Source organism: Prosopis cineraria, unplaced genomic scaffold (genome assembly GCF_029017545.1).
Source record: "Prosopis cineraria cultivar Desert tree isolate PC_DT_omini unplaced genomic scaffold, ASM2901754v1 PC12, whole genome shotgun sequence".
NCBI classification, from domain to species: domain Eukaryota; kingdom Viridiplantae; phylum Streptophyta; class Magnoliopsida; order Fabales; family Fabaceae; genus Prosopis; species Prosopis cineraria.
This window is the reverse complement of record NW_026555343.1, coordinates 11,187,088-11,203,410: the sequence shown is the minus strand read 5'-3', so window position 1 is coordinate 11,203,410 and position 16,323 is coordinate 11,187,088. Positions and strand designations below refer to the sequence as shown.

Here is a 16,323-nt window from a genome sequence, read left to right as displayed (position 1 = left end):
AAATGTCACTTGCAGATCAGATGGGAAAATTCCAGGTTCTTTTTACTAAATATCTTCACCACTTGATCTTTTTTTAGCAATTGTTCCTTATCGTTACAGGCATCTCAATTTCCTTGTCTTACCACTTTTTGGATGGGCATTATACCATGAAAATTGCAATATTTATAATATATGAAATTATTGATCATCTAACAACATTTTCATCAATTGCATTTTCTTACACTTTAACGAAGCCCTTATACCTTAAATATCATTTTAAAATTTTCATGGACAAAAGTGTGAAGAGACTAAAGTATCACTTTCCCCTCTTTTTATAATTAAACTAGCCCAACATGAGATAATGTCCTTGAAGGTCACATCCATGCATTTATTACATTGTCACATTTTGCTTTTAACCAATACAATACACCTATATGCTTCAGGATAAGTATCACATACTCTAACTAAAAAAAAGAAAACCAAATAAGAGAAATTGCACTCTGGTTTTGTTCTCAGTGAGTTTAGAAAGGTTTCCACCTTAAACTTCTGTAAATTCTCCCCCCATGGTTTTCATATGCAAAATCAAGCTGAGGTATGATCTTCCAAAGGATTGAGTCCACATGTTTGAAGTATTTTAGCCTCCACTGCTTCCAAAAACTGAGGGGTAAGATCACAATTCCAAGACCAAAAATAAATCCCAATTCAGCACTTAAGAAATTCCAATCAATAGAACTTCTAGAATTCAACATAGATGTTTCAGATGATGGCGGTGACAATGTTGGGCCTACACCAGAATTGCAATTATGTGTCAATGGAGGTCCACATAGTCCTTCATTACCTTCAAATGAATCTGCATCAAATGACTGGATTTGGGTACCAGTTGGGATTGGTCCTGTCAAGTGATTGACGGAAAGGTTTAGAACTTCAAGGAAAGATAAGCTTGCTAGTTCTGTTGGAATATTCCCACTGAAAGAGTTTGCTGACAAATCCAAAGACTCAAGATACTTCAGATTCCCTATGGATGAAGGGATATAGCCCGAAAAGGCATTCAGTGACAAATTAAGAGCATGAAGTGCTTTGAAACTCATAAGCTCTTTCGGTATTGGCCCTTCCAGATGGTTGGATGAGAAATCCAAAGAAGTGAAGTCAAAAAAAATCTTACCAACTTCGTTTGTCTCCCTTTGTTGACAATTGTTACTGAATCTTGGTAACTCGTACCTCCAAAATCAACAAGATAGACATCATAAAATATGTGATCAATCGCAAAAGGTGGCATTACTTCCAGTATTTTGGCTAGTTTTAGTGCAAGATCTTTTTTCAAAAGGAAGTGCAATTGACTCCAAAAACCCAACGGGTTAATGCCATCATTGATGTCGAAAAACAAATGGCCAAATTGTGAAGTAGCTTCACCATCGAGCATGAGAGCTATCCAACTTTGCAAGAGTGATCTTGGTAGGGTACCACTAAACTTATTGGAGGCTAGATCAACAATTTGAAGAGTGCCCCAATTTCCAGTGCTATATGAGCATGCAAGTGGGCCATAGAAATTGTTTGATCTTAAAATCATGACTTTTAAGGTGGATATGTTCTTTAAGAAGCAAGGAAATCTATCAATTAATTGATTGCTTCCAAGGTTCAACACTTGTAATTTTGACAATTGGCCAAAGATTTTGGGATAACACCTCCTAAGAAGTTTTCATTCAGATCAAGGAACCTTAAAGCACAGGAAGTTGAAAATGTATCCAAAATTTTCCCTTCGAGTTTGTTCCTTGCAAGATTTAATACTTTAAGAGTGCTAGTGATCATTCTTATCAAACACTCAGGAATGGTATCATTGAAGCTATTATCAGAAAGATCAAGAAATCGGAGATTTGAAATTGTACAAAAAGATTCTGGAATTTTGCCATGAAATCTATTGTTTGAAAGAGAGAGGAAAAATGCAAACTGAAGTTTGTTATCAATGTCAAATGGGGCTAAATAGCTAAATCTATTGCTTGAGAAATCCAAGAACATCACATTTTTTGAAAAAATGGGAGTGGGGCCTTGAAGTTGGTTGGAATGAAGGTCAATTGTAAACAGATTGGTGCTAATATTTTGAAAAGGCCCTTCCAAATCAGTCAAAAAATTGTTTGAAAGATTTAGGAATACCATAAAATCAAACCTCCAAATCCAATTGGGTATACTACCTTGAATCTGGTTGCTAGATAGGTCAAGGTAGATTAAATTGGATTGATTTCTTAGAAAGATTGGGAATTCTTTCAACTTGCAAGAAGCTAACATGAGCATATTCAACATGGGAAATGTTAACAAGTCATCAGAGTTATCCCTCAAAGTTGTATCAACTGACAGGTTGTTGTGATTAAGGCCTAGTGTGACCAAATGTTCCATCTTTCTCACAGCATCCAAATACATAGTGCCATTAAACTTATTTGAGGAAAGTTGGAGAAAACTAAGCCTTCTAAATTGAAAGATGGACAAGGGAATAGGCCCTTCTAGATTATTCCCACTAACATCAAGGATCTCTAATGAGGAGAATGATGCATTTGGGAATTCACCCAATACACCCTCAAATCTATTATGAGAAAGCATAAGTTCTTTCAGAGATGGAAGTGCAAAGAGACATGAAGGAACTCTTCTGTAAAAGGAATTTCCCACTAAATCAATGGTGATGAGTTTGTCAAGACTTTCAAAATGAGATGATAAAATTTCACCTGTCAAGTGATTAAGAGAAACAGATAGATACTCGAGGTTCTTGGACATGTTGAAATATGGAAGACCGCCTGTGAAGTTGTTGGATGACAGATCCAGAGAAACTAGATTTGTTAATTGAGAGACTGCAATCGGAATCTGACCCTCAAAGCCAGCATTTGACAAATTTAGATGCCTCAAGTTCTTCAATTTGTGAAACTCCAAAGGAATCGATGAATGGAAGTCATTGTAAGCCAAGTTCAAGTCTTGTAGATGCCGTAAGTTGAAGAGACCGCTAGCATTATCAACTCCCCCAGAGGTAGATTCTTCACTCAGGTCCAAAACTATAACAAATCCCTTCTTGTTGCATGTTACTCCATTCCATCGACAACAATCGTCACTTTGGTTCCAATGAACCAATTTTTGGGAGTTGGCAGGGTTGAAAGTGAGACTATTCTTCAAATGAAGCAAGGCAGATTCTTGATGGCCGATAAGGCAATGACCAGTCACTTGAAAGATATTGAAACTGATCAAGTTTATGAAGTGGAAGAACAATATCGAGAAAATCCATGAGTAGTTATTTCTCATTGGAATATTCTTTGGAGACAAATATGGGAAACAAACTGTAGCTGATGATGGATTTTGCCATGATCAAGTCATCATTTTATAGATGCTTTGTGAATCACTTTATGTTGCGTGTCTACTGAAATATACTGAGAAATGGGGTCCACTTGGAAGGAAAAAAAATACTGAAAATGAAGTTATCACGAAAACTTCACTAATCTATGAGTGGAGGATGGAAAGACTAATCGATGGATTCAAACACCGTATTTTGAATGGAACAAGTCAAGGGAGACTACAAGAATAATCCAAAAATCTACGAAGTGAGATACACGCAAATGAACAGAAAACACTGTATTTGAATTTCATGTCCGTAAAATGTCATGGTGCCGTTCTTGAGGAGCAGAATTATGTGTCAAGTCATCAACGACTATTCTAGTTCCCTTTTTTGAACTTAAACATAGCTAACATCATACTCCCTCCTCTTGTGTTTGTATTCTATAGTAAGTCGTTTCTCATGTATTTTATGGGAAGTAAAGAAAATTTTGAAACTTATTAAGTCTAAAAATTTAATAAGCTTTTAATTTTGTCCATATTAAATGTGGGGACGGATTATACATACAGAAAATGGTGCAGTGATTGGGAAGCGGGGCAATCCTCACCTTGCATTTTATTCAATTGTCGGAAAAAGAGAGGTGCATAAAATAGTTTCTCATATGCAAATCACACAATCAAGTTCATTAATTTTTTTATAATTTATAAAAATTATATAGATCATAAAAATAAATATTTTAAATGAATTCGCTAATTACCAATCTAGACAGTATAGATTTAATCTGAATGGTCCAATTAAATATTAAATATTTTTTAATTTTTATAAATTAATTACCTAGATGGATTTTGGATTGTCCAGATTTAATATTAAAAATAAAAATAATGTCCTAATTGATACTTTTCAGAAAAAAATTTTAAAAAAATTATAAATGTTAGAGAGTAGTAATAAAACAAATTTATTAAATTTGGACAATCCAAATTAAATTAATATCTCTAGATTAGGTATAAAACAGATTTATTAAAAAAATTAATTTTATAAATAACTTTTTTATGCACGTCTCTTTCCTCGACCATTAGATAAAATGCACAATGAGGATTTCCTACTTCCCAACCACTGCACCATTTTCACTGCATATATACTTTAATAACGTATTTCTTCTCATCAATATTTAATAGGAGGTAAAAGGAAAAACTTGTGAAGAAAATTTAATGGCATGACTTATCAATATGGCCAAAAAAATCTCTATCACTTCCTTATAAATAAGACCGGACTCCTTCAGAGGCGGTACCAATGTTCTAAATATTTTTTTTTTTGGAGAATGACAAAAGTTTTGAAAGATAAAATTAGTGACAGTTAAGTTCTCAATAAATTTTTTTAAAAAATGAATTGTAAATATTAATTCAAATAGTTGCAAAAAGAAATCTTAATTGTAAATTGAGGTTTCATTTAAAATTTAAATGTACTATTTGCAATCATTAAGTGTTCCTTAACTTTTGTAGAACTGAACTTGCATTTTTCCTATCTTTTTTCTTGAATAACAACAAATGTTACAATACTTTTTTGCATTTTTCCTACCTATTTCTTGAATAAGAACAAATGTTATCGTACTTTTTCTTGGGTCATGAATGGTATCTTATTCTGTGCATTAGCGTTATAAAAAATAATAATAAGTTGGACATGAATAAATAAAATAATAATTGATTTTACAAAATTAAAAAATAATCATAATTAAAAATTTCTGAAATATAAACTTATTAAAATAAACTTGAATGATTTAACGTAAAAAAGTATATTTGATAATTTATAAATATGTCTCAGTTATTAAAATCATATTTTTATTTTTATCTGAATAAAATTTATTGGTAATCTTTTATATAATGATATATGAAAATCTACTAATGGATACAGATAACGAAATCATCTATTAAAAAGTCATATTTCAAATTATTTTACTAGTGTTTTCTTAAATTCCATAATTAAGAGCATGATTAAAATTAAAAACATTTATCCACAAAATAAGAATAAACAATATTTATGATAAGGACTTCCAAGAAACATTTTATTTTTTTTAAATTTTTTTCTAAAATTTACTTTTATAATCAATATAAAAAAATAATATTTTTAAAAAATTTGTATTTAAGGTTTTAAAATATTAAAGGAGCCAAACAGAAGCAATATTGGAGGAAAACAAAGGAAAATACAGATCTAAATTAGAGTGTTGTGTTTTAGAAGGGCAAAGTCGATTTTTTTAGGCAAAATTAGAAAATTCTTATAAAATGAATATTAATTATATCTAAAATATCAGCAATTCAGGATTGCAAAAAGTTTATGTATATTTGAACGGGTCTGCATGGAAGAACATTAAAGCAGTGCAAGTCGGGTTCTGAAGGAGACATAAATTTAGAAGAGGAAAGTGATGATTACTTTGAATGTAATACAATATTTGAATTTCAAATACAAGGAATTAGAGAAGAGGACAAACCCACCATGACAGACTATGAAGTGAGATACAAGCAGATGACTAGGAAACTACTGAATGCTGATGTGTGGTTCTCAATTATCAAAATAAAATAAAATATTTATAAGAGAACAAATTTGACTGTGCAAAAAGGAAAAGGAGAGAATTTTGTGATTTAATAAAAAGAAAATTTTGTAGAATAGGTCTTATTTTATATAAAGGTGTTCTACTTGTACCTGTCCCGATTGGCCCAATATCGTCTCGATATAATCAGGATGGGTCTCGTCCCAACCCAAAAACAATAGAGATAAGATTTTGCAAGACGAGATGGGAAAGGGTTTTAAGGCAGGATGGGACACAAGATTACTATCGGAACATCCTTCTCATACCGAATATTATATATATACATATTATTTTTGTTTTAAAAATATACATTAAATATATTAACATAATTTATACTTGTATTAATTATATCAATTATAATTTCAATACATGCAATTCTTATTTAAAAATAAAGTTTTTTATATTGATAATTTTAGTGATATAAAGTAAACAGGGCGATATCTTTCTTTATAATATATTAATTATATTAATACAATTTATTCTTATGTTTATCTATTTAATAAATTTTATTTATATCATATTTCTTGCTTTATTTTTGAAAGAATAATTGGCTTAGCACATCTTAACTAAAGTAGAAGAGTAATGATTTGATGTTGTGCTTGGCTTGCATGTTGTTGTTGCTCTTATAGTCTAGAGATTAGTTATAATTGCTATTATAATGCGTAGTTGTGATCAATGTAATTTAATAATTGACTTTAAATTATTGTGATTTATGTACTTGTGTTGTTTTGATTTTAAACTTAATAAATTATATGATTTAAAATTTTAATAAATGTTATTATCCAGATCTATTTTCAGCATTGGCCAATTTATTGAGATGGCAGGACGTCTCGTGTCCCATCCTGTCCTGATTCCTAATGGGATGGGACACAAGACAAAAATTTAGTCTCAATCTTTTTTTTTTGGATGGTATACAGGACAAAGGTGTCCTGGTCTCATCCCATCCCGTGGGCACCCCTAATTTTATATTGCCTATTTTTTTATATGAAGTATATTATAAATAAGATTATCTATTATATTCATATTAGAATGTTAGGCTTTAAAAAAATAGCAAGGGGCATAAAGTTGGAATGGCAGATATGAGAATGTTGATATGAACATGTGGGCATATATAAAAAGATAAAATTCAAAATGAACATATATGAAAAAAGTGGGTGTAGCATTTGTTAAGGGAAAATGATAGAAAATTATTTAAAAATGTTTGGATATGTACAGAGAAGAACATGAGAAACATTCAAGTGGAGAGTAAAACAGATAATCTTAAGTTCTATAAAGACGGGTAGGTGAAAATCAAAGAGAACACTTATAAAAGTTGTTGAATGAAACCTCTTAGTTAATAATATTCTTTAAAGCTTGTTAATGATGGAGCACAATAGTGTCATGTAATTTATATAGCAGACCCCACCTAGTGAAATAAGACTTATTGTTGTATTCATATTAGAATTTCTCCCAAATTTTAGAATACACACACAAGGCAGCTCAGATCACATCCAAATTAAGTGGGGGTTATGTAAAATCAAACTAGGAATTTAAAATATCAAATGTGAGAACATTGCTTAGCTTCTAAAAGAAGATAGTTACATGTCCTATCTTTTGCAAATCGTTTAGTTTATTATTTGAATTGACCTTAATTAGATTAATTTCCTGTTGAATTTTGTATATCTCAATTCATATGAATAAGTAAGGTAATATATGCATACCTGAAGAATCCATGAACCCTTGAGAAGGCTCAATTACCTCAAGTGTAGACAGGTGCACAACCCACAGGTCCCCAGAGTCTTCAGAGAGTGCAGAGATAATGGAGTAGTAGAGAATGAGTCATGTCTATGTGGTTATCAACTGATCGACTTATAAGAATCAGATCAGTAACTGCTTTTTTAATAATTAAATAAAAAATATTTCATTATCTCTGACTCAGTGAGTTAAGAGATAGGAAATAATTGATAGCTACTGAGCTGTGGGTTGGACCTCTATCCATTGGGCTCACTTGTGTGGTCCACCTATCACGGTCCACACAAGATTATAAAGACTAATCTATTTAGGCTTATTAATTAATGTTAATCCATAAATAAATAAATAGTCTAACAATCTCCTACTTGGATTGCATTAATTAAGCAAGTAGTATAAATAAGCCACAAACAAGATTCAGAAAATGAAACTCCATAAAATCATTGGATCCTATAGGGAAACAAGTGATATGATATCTCATAATTTGAATAAAACACAAAATTTTATTTCAAATACAGCTCAGTAAGATAACAATATAAATCATTGATTCCTATGGGGAAACAAGTGATATGCATAGCGTACCACAACAGAATCATTGAATCTTATAAGGATACAAATAATATTGATGCATCTAACTGAACTGAACATAACTCACAGAAGAAAAATAAAGCCTAAAGAGAAATTGCAACACAAAAGGTTCTCAAACTCCCACTAAACCAGGCGTCAAAGGATTTCATAATACCCATATAAGTTACATGATTTTGAAAAACTTCTACAAGTAAGCCCTTGGTCAGCGGATCTGCAAGCATCTGCATGCCAGGAATGTGTACCACACGAGATTGAGACTCATCAATTTTCTCTTTCACAAATATAAGTTTGATATCAAAATGCTTTGTACGACTAGAATTTATGTGGTTGTTAGCATAGTATACTGCAGATTTGTTATCATAGTAAATGGTTAGAGGACGTGATATTGACTCAACTAGGCGTATGCTAGATATCAACTTCCTCAACCATATAGCGTGACGTGTAGTGTCAAAACAAGCAATAGACTCAGCTTCCATAGATGAAACTGCTGTAAGTGTCTGTTTCACACTTTTCCAAGAGACAGCTCCTTCAGACAACAAGAAAATATAGCCGGTCGTGGATTTACGATCATCCAGACAAGAGGCAAAATCTGAATCTGAAAAGCCAACAATTTCAAGATCTTCTGATCCCTTAAAGTCATAATCAGAATACCCAACAACTTCAAGAGAATTTGACCTTTTGTAAGTCAACATGTAATTCTTTGCACCTTGAAGATACCTCATAACTTTCTTAGCAGTCTTCCAATGATCCAGACCTGGATCATTTAAGTATCAACCCAGCACTCTAATGGCAAAGGCTATATCTGGTCGAGTACACTCTTGAACATATATAAGGCTACCAACAGTGAAAGCGTATGGTATCTTTCTCATTTCAGCCCTCTTCTTATCATCCTTGGGATATGTAACTCTGACAACAGCTTACCTTTCTGAATAAGAGTAGGTGAGGGAAAACATGAATCCATTCTGAATCTCTTAAGTACCTGCTCAATATAAGTGGTCTGTGATAAACCAAGAATACCACGAGATCTATCACGATGAATCTGTATCCTAAGAATGAAGGATGCTTTACCCATGTCCTTCATATCAAAATGGCAAGACAATAGGTGTTTTATCTCATTGAGGAAATTCATTGATTTGCTGGCTAAGAAGATATCATTAACATAGAGAACAAGAATGGCAAAATTGTTCCCATCAAACTTCTGATAAATACACTGATATGAGACATTCTCAACAAAACCGAGTGAGGTAATAACTTCATCAAACTTTAGATACCACTGCCTAGAGGCTTGTTTTAGCCTATAGATGGATCTCTTCAATCTGCACACTAGATGTTCTTTACCAGATTAAACAAAACTATCAGGTTGTGTCATGTAGACTTCTTCATACAAATCGCCATTCAAGAACGTAGTCTTGACATCCATCTAGTAAAGATCAAGATCAAATTGTGCAACTAAAACCATTACTACTCTAAAAGCATCTTTGGTGGACACCGAAGAGAAGGTCTCTGTGTAATCAATACCTTCTTTCTAATTGTAGCCCTTAGCTACAAGTCTGGCTTTGTATCTATCAATTTCACCTCTAGCTCCTCATTTTGTTTTAAAGACCCACTTGTAGCCTACTAGTTTAAAACCCTTTGGTAGCTCTACAAGCTCCCATATATGATTGCGATATATAGAGGTGATTTCTTCACTCATAGCCTCCAACCATTTAGAAGAATGCGAGTTAGAAATAGCCTCTTGGTAAGATATTGGGTCTAAACTATCAATAGCATCTGAATCAAATTCCTGCAAATACACCATGTAATCATCTGGAATAGCAGACCTGTGAACCTTTTAGGACTGTCTTAGTTCAACAACCAAATCCCCATCACCCTCCAAAGGTGGTTCATCTTCAGCTTCATCCTGATCCATGGCATTATTTCTGTTAACATGAGGGGTTGTCAAGATAGGTATAGGCAAAATACTGCTTTCATCATGTAAAGTAATATGCATAGGCATAGAGCTCCCACTGTCTAAGGCATCTTCAAAGAAATAAGCTCGATCAAATTTAATTACCCTAATAGTGTGATTTGGACAATAGAATCTATACCCACGAGATTCGATGCAATAGACAATAAAGAAACCATCAATAGTTTTAGCATCAAGTTTCATCTATTGTGGATTGTAAGGTTTTACCTATACTTTACAACCCCAAATCGCATATGTTTCAGCACAGGAGTCCTTCCTAAATACAACTCGTATGGAGTCTTTAGAATTGACTTGCTAGAAACTTGGTTCAAAATATAAACAGCGATTTTAAGTACATCACCCCACTAGAATTTCGACAATAAGTAGTGAATGGTCATGCTTTTAACCATATCTATGAGAGTACGATTTTTCCTTTCTACAACCCTATTCTGCTGCGGGGTACTAGGCATAGTATACTAAGTTTCAATGCCATGCTCTTAAAGGTATAAAGCAAATGGCCCAGGGTTTCTGTCAGTCTCAGTATATCTCCCATAAAATTCTCCTCCTCTGTCAGATCTCACACATTTAATCAACTTGCCAGATTTCAATTTGACTGCTGCTTTAAAGGTCTTGAATGCATTAAGATACTCATCCTTTTCACGCAAGAGTTCAATCCATCCATGACGAGAGTAATCATCTGTGAAGGTGATGAAATATCTAAAACCACCCATAGCCGGAGGTGTGATAGGTCCACATATGTCAGTATAGATTAGGTCTAAAGTATTTTCAGATCTCTTTGCCCCTTTGATTTTAGCTCTAGCAGGGAATTTTCCCTTTATACAGTTAACACAAGTCTCAAAATCTGAGAAATCAAGGTCTTGTAAGACACCTTGCTTGGCCATGCATTCCAATCTCTCTCTAGAGATGTGATCCAAACGACAATACCATAACATGGAGGAATTATCATTAGGCCTTTGTCATTTATGCCCAATGGCAGCATTAATATGGAGATTAGGAAGTTCAAGTGACCAATCATTTAATCGATATAAACCATATATCAACAAAGCGAAACCAACATTAATGGAATCAAAACAAATGTCAATTTTCCCATTTCCTTGAAAGAATGAATAGCCACGAATATCCAATGCAGAAGTTGAAATTAAATTCCTTTTCACAAAAGGTACATAAACAACATTGTTCAAATGTAAAACATGACCAAAATTTAAATACAAAGAAATGATTCCAATGCTTTCAACTGATGCCTTGCTCCCTGCTATACCAAAGACTAACTTCTGTGCCTCACTTGGAACCTTCTGGTTTCTTAGTCCTTGTAGAGAATTCATAACATGTACAGTGGCACCAGAATCCAGCCACCATAAGTCAAAGGGAGTTTCAATGGTGTTAGATTCAAAACAAACTAGAGCTAGAGGGACAGTTTGAAGAATTGTACCTTCACTTTCTTATTTGTTCTTCAGTTTAAAGCAATTAGCTTTAATGTGACCCGATTTCTTGCAATAATTGCATAACCTCTTAAAGGGTTTCTTTCTTGACTTCTCACTCTTATCACCATCCTTTTTAAAAGTTGGATTATTAGGCTTAGGGGCCTCATGCTTCTTCTCCTTTTTTCTTATATGACCCTCCAGATTTACTGCTAAAGCCATAAGAAACATAGTTTACTAAGTGAGAGGAATTCTTCTTTATAGCTTTTTCCTCTTGGGTGACTATTGATATCATCTAGTCAATAGACCATTCAGCTTCTTGTGAGTTATATGAAGTCCTCAATAATGCATACTCCGATGGCAGTGATTGAAGAACACGGTAAACTAAGGTACTTTCACCCAAGTCAATTCTATATGATTTAAGCTTGTTATAGTAATGAACAAGCTTCAAAATGTGTTCCCTGACACCAGAAACTCTGTCATATCGAATATTGTCAAGAAGTGACAAATAGTAGTTCTTTTGAGTCTTGTCAAGCTTCTTGTATTTGTTACCAACAGCTTTCAAGTATTCCACTGCAGTATCCTTTTCAGGAATATCCCTGATTCCCTTTTCAATTGTGTACTTGATGATCGCTAGACAGATCTGGTTGGACTCACTCCATTATTTATGGAAGGCCATTTAGAAGCACTGGACTCAGAAGAGAGATCCGCAGGCTTGGGTTCTCTCAGAGCTAAATTTTTCTCAGAAATGGTCAGATACATATTGAGGGACTCTTTCTAATCATCATAGTTAGTCCCATTGAGAGCCTTCACAAAGGATACTTACGTAAAAGCAGAAACTCAAATTGCAAAACAGAAAATGGGAAATATTAATTATGTGTGCATAACATAATTATAAAATAGAATTCCCAACAAGCGATTATTAATTATGCAACTATAATCATGTACCAAGAAGGCTCACATACCATAAAGATCTAGCTCATATAAAAGTCCATACAAAATAATGCATTAAACATTTCCATATCTATAGGGTGCAACAAATATCTAACACATTAAAGGAGTGCTATTAGCCTATCCTCAAAACCAACCATCAAAATCACATCAATAATGTTACACCTATGGGGTATGTCCATTATCAATGTTACAAGATCTTAAGCATTATCAATAATTTACAAAGTCATAAATTTTATGACCTTAGGACAAAACAAAATAATTTCAAAGTCCTTGGGTCTTTTGAGAATTAAGGAACAAATTTGAGACTTAAGTGAAAATTTGAAAGGTGTCCAAGGGTAAATAGGTAATTCTAGAGGAGATTTGGGTCAAAATGTTATTCTGAAAGTTAAGGGACTAAAATGTAATTCCAGAAATCTATTAGGGTCACGAAGTAAATACGATAAATTATGGGACATAGGAGGTAATTCTAGTTTGGGGCCAAAACATAATTAACAGAAACAATAATTTTTTTGACACTGATCTGGGCTAATACAGTTTGGGCCCAGAATTAGTATCTTCAAGTGAACATGGCCCATTTCCCTTTTTCAGTTTTTTTTTAAATCAAGTCTGGGTCTAAACAAAATTTGGGCCCAGCACTCCATGAAACCGGATCTATAGGATCCGGTTTCTGACCCTGTTCATGCCTCCACCCTTGTTTTTTTGAATCAAAGATTTGGGCCCATATGAAAATGGGCCCAAAACTCATGGAAGCAGATCCTTAGGATTCGGTTATTGACCCTGTCCCTGGGTCTGTCCAGCTGTGTAGGAGATGAGGAAGAGGGGAGGAAGTCCCGGCGACTTGGAGCAGGCGAGCAATGGTGAAGAACGAATCCGTAGACGGAGGAAGAGGGGAGGACGTCACTGGCGACCTGGAGTAGGCGAGTAGCGACGAAGAATGAAGTTGCAGACAACACATCGGTAGCTTCGTTTTTGACGACCTAACGGCAGAAGCACTAAATTCCGTCCCGTCTTCGGTGTTGAAAAAAAATGAAAGGGAAGAGAAGGAAGAAAGTCACATGGCAATACACAATTACATAGTAAATCTCATACGCGGTAAAGAATAATGGAAAGGAAATTATTAAGCACATTAATAAAATCTGAACATGCTCATAAATGAATTTTATTAATTCATAACGTATGTATAATATAAATAATGAATTGAGACATACAGATTGATATTTGTAACCAGCAAGGTATGTAAAATCGGACCGGTCATTGAACCAGTCACGACATTGGGTCATGGGTTAGTGGTTTAACCGGGGGTTGAACCAATGACAAACCGGTCATAATTAAAATAATACAATTTAAATAAAAAGATATTAATTATAAAAAAGTCAACTAAATCCAACCACTCAAAAGTCCAACAATAATAAAATACAACACTTCAAATATCAATCCTTAATTCCTTATAATTACAACCCGTCAATCATTAAAAAGTCTAAAAGTCTAAAACTAATATTCACCAATACCAAAATCATCATTAACTTCATTCAAATCTCCGGGCATTGAGACATTCGGAGTTGAATGAGAAAAACCAGAACCACTAGCAACATCAGGCAAAGGTGGGGACTCTAGAACATTCATATATTCATCACCTACAATAAACAAAGATTAATACTAATGAATGGCATTTTAAGAAAGAAATTCATATACTTGTATTAGACATGATAGTAGATTTAATAAACCTTCATGATCCCTCTCTAGGTTGATGGAGCAGCTGTGGTTTCATTGTGAATGAAACTTTCAAGATTTGTAACATCATGAGAATCAAACTCAGGAGCTAGCTCTTCCTCTTCTTCAGCCACCCAAAAGTCAACTTTATCAATTGATTCATAATCAGTGGGATCATAACTTTTATTTTTCCTCAATTGTCTCCTTGAAAAAAAAATAAAGCAATTAAATATGATAAACAATAAAAAAAATACAGCATCATGAAACTGAGACGCACACAAAACATATGAATATGTACATGCACATGTAATCCCTTCCTTGTGCATCATGCATTTTGAATTTGTTATGCTACCCATCTCCCCATAATAGCACATAAAACTACATATTAAATGTTAAGATAACAATAATCTATCCATGCCATTAAAAATAAACTAATAAGAAGAAAAGAAAAGAAACATCACATATAAAAGCATTGCCATTCAAAACTCTAATTTTTACTTATGCTTCAATCGCAAATTATAATTTGTAAAAACTAAATCATTCAATCTTTGATGTTGTAATATATTTTGTCTTTTATTATGGATGCGTTCAAACAAACTCCAATTTCTTTCACAGCTAGAAGAAGAAGAAGTTTGGCTAAGAATGTGCATTGCAAGAGTTTGCAATTCTGGAATAGACCTCTATAAAATGACCACCATTCATCTGTAAATAAAAAACATTTAGTTAGATGTTAATTATATAATAACTAAAATTACCATGGACATGTTAAATAATAAATATGAATACTCATAAGGATCTAATTTCTGGGCTGCTCTCTGACATGAAGTTTTGTCAAAAGACTCTTTACGATCACAATACAAACTTAACTGCTTCATCATCACAATATAATCAATTTCTTCACTTTCATTGGACTCAAACACGTCAAGCATTGCATCCATTAACCTTCTCTTGTGAATAAAGTTCTCATCATACAAGAATGCAGGATTCAACAAATACGGCACTGCATGAAGATTTGTCTTAAAGTACTTATCCCATCGAGCTTGAATAATGTTTGTGTAAAGCTTGTAATAATATTTCTTATCATTGAATGTTGCCTTGATTGCCTTTTTTTCCCTTTGCATGCCTTCATAAACATAAGGCAAAGAAGGCTTCTCATATGAATCCACAATTCTCAACAACTTTATAAGAGGAGATACAACCTTCATAATTTCTAAGCAATCACCCCAAAAGCCATTATCTAATATGATGGTAGTAACAATTATTCCAGCTTGAGTCTTTGACAATTTGTGATCTACAAAGTGCTTATCAATCACCAAAGCTTGCAAGTCATGCTTATGCATATATATGCTATGTAACGTGATAAATGTAGTAGCAAATCTTGTTGCACCAGGATGCACAATTTCTTTCCAACCTAGTCTTTTCCTAAGCCATGACAAGAAGATCATATGATTATAAACAAAAATAGTTATCTTTGATGCCTTATTGGTAAGTGTTGACACATTGTCTAAGCTTGCTATATCTTTTAAAGTAAGGTTCAAACAATGTGTAGCACAAGGTGACTAATAAATGTTTTTATATTTTTCCTTAATCAACTTGCCACATGCTACATAATTTGCAGCATTATCAATCACCACGTGAATAATGTTCTTGGGACCAACCCACTCAATCACTTCACAGAACAACGAGAACAAAGTCCTAGCATCTTTTACCAAATCTGAAGCATCAACAGATTTCACAAAAACCATTCCATATGTAGAATAGACTAAGAAATTAATCAAAGTTTGCTGCCTCACATCTGTCCAACCATCAGCCATGAGTGTACATCCAGTGTTTTTCTATTTAGCTCGATGACTCTCAATAAGTAATTGACATTCCTTTTTTCTAATCTATCAACAAATTGATTCTAAATTCATAAGCATTAGGGGCCTTGAATCCCGACCTAATTGAAGCAATAGCATTTATGGCTTTTTGAAATAAAGGGAAATCTAATGCATTAAATGGAATACAATTGACGATAGCCCATTCAGCAATAGTCATTTTTGCATTGTATTGTGCTTCTTTTGTTGCAAGCACACTCTTGATGCTAGGTTGGGAA

At 33.5% G+C, this 16,323-nt stretch overlaps 2 protein-coding genes across 2 annotated transcripts; both read right to left on the bottom strand.

Annotated features, from left to right (window-relative positions):
- Positions 1–333: 333 nt before the first annotated feature.
- LOC129289085 (receptor like protein 22-like) lies at positions 334–10,089 on the bottom strand. Its single transcript, XM_054925905.1, is given in 9 exon segments — positions 334–1,150; positions 1,153–1,632; positions 1,635–3,296; positions 7,565–7,642; positions 8,335–8,401; positions 8,525–8,775; positions 8,887–8,934; positions 9,102–9,390; positions 10,036–10,089. Coding segments are annotated over 9 exon segments (3,579 nt in total). The 3' UTR covers positions 334–500.
- A 3,920-nt stretch (positions 10,090–14,009) lies between these two features.
- LOC129289084 (uncharacterized) lies at positions 14,010–16,042 on the bottom strand. The gene is made up of 3 exons (XM_054925904.1): positions 15,822–16,042; positions 15,049–15,650; positions 14,010–14,152 (listed from the first exon to the last, which is right to left on the bottom strand). Exons 1-3 carry the CDS (start codon positions 16,040–16,042, stop codon positions 14,010–14,012), a joined length of 966 nt encoding a protein of 321 aa, XP_054781879.1.
- Between the last annotated feature and the right edge of the window lie 281 nt (positions 16,043–16,323).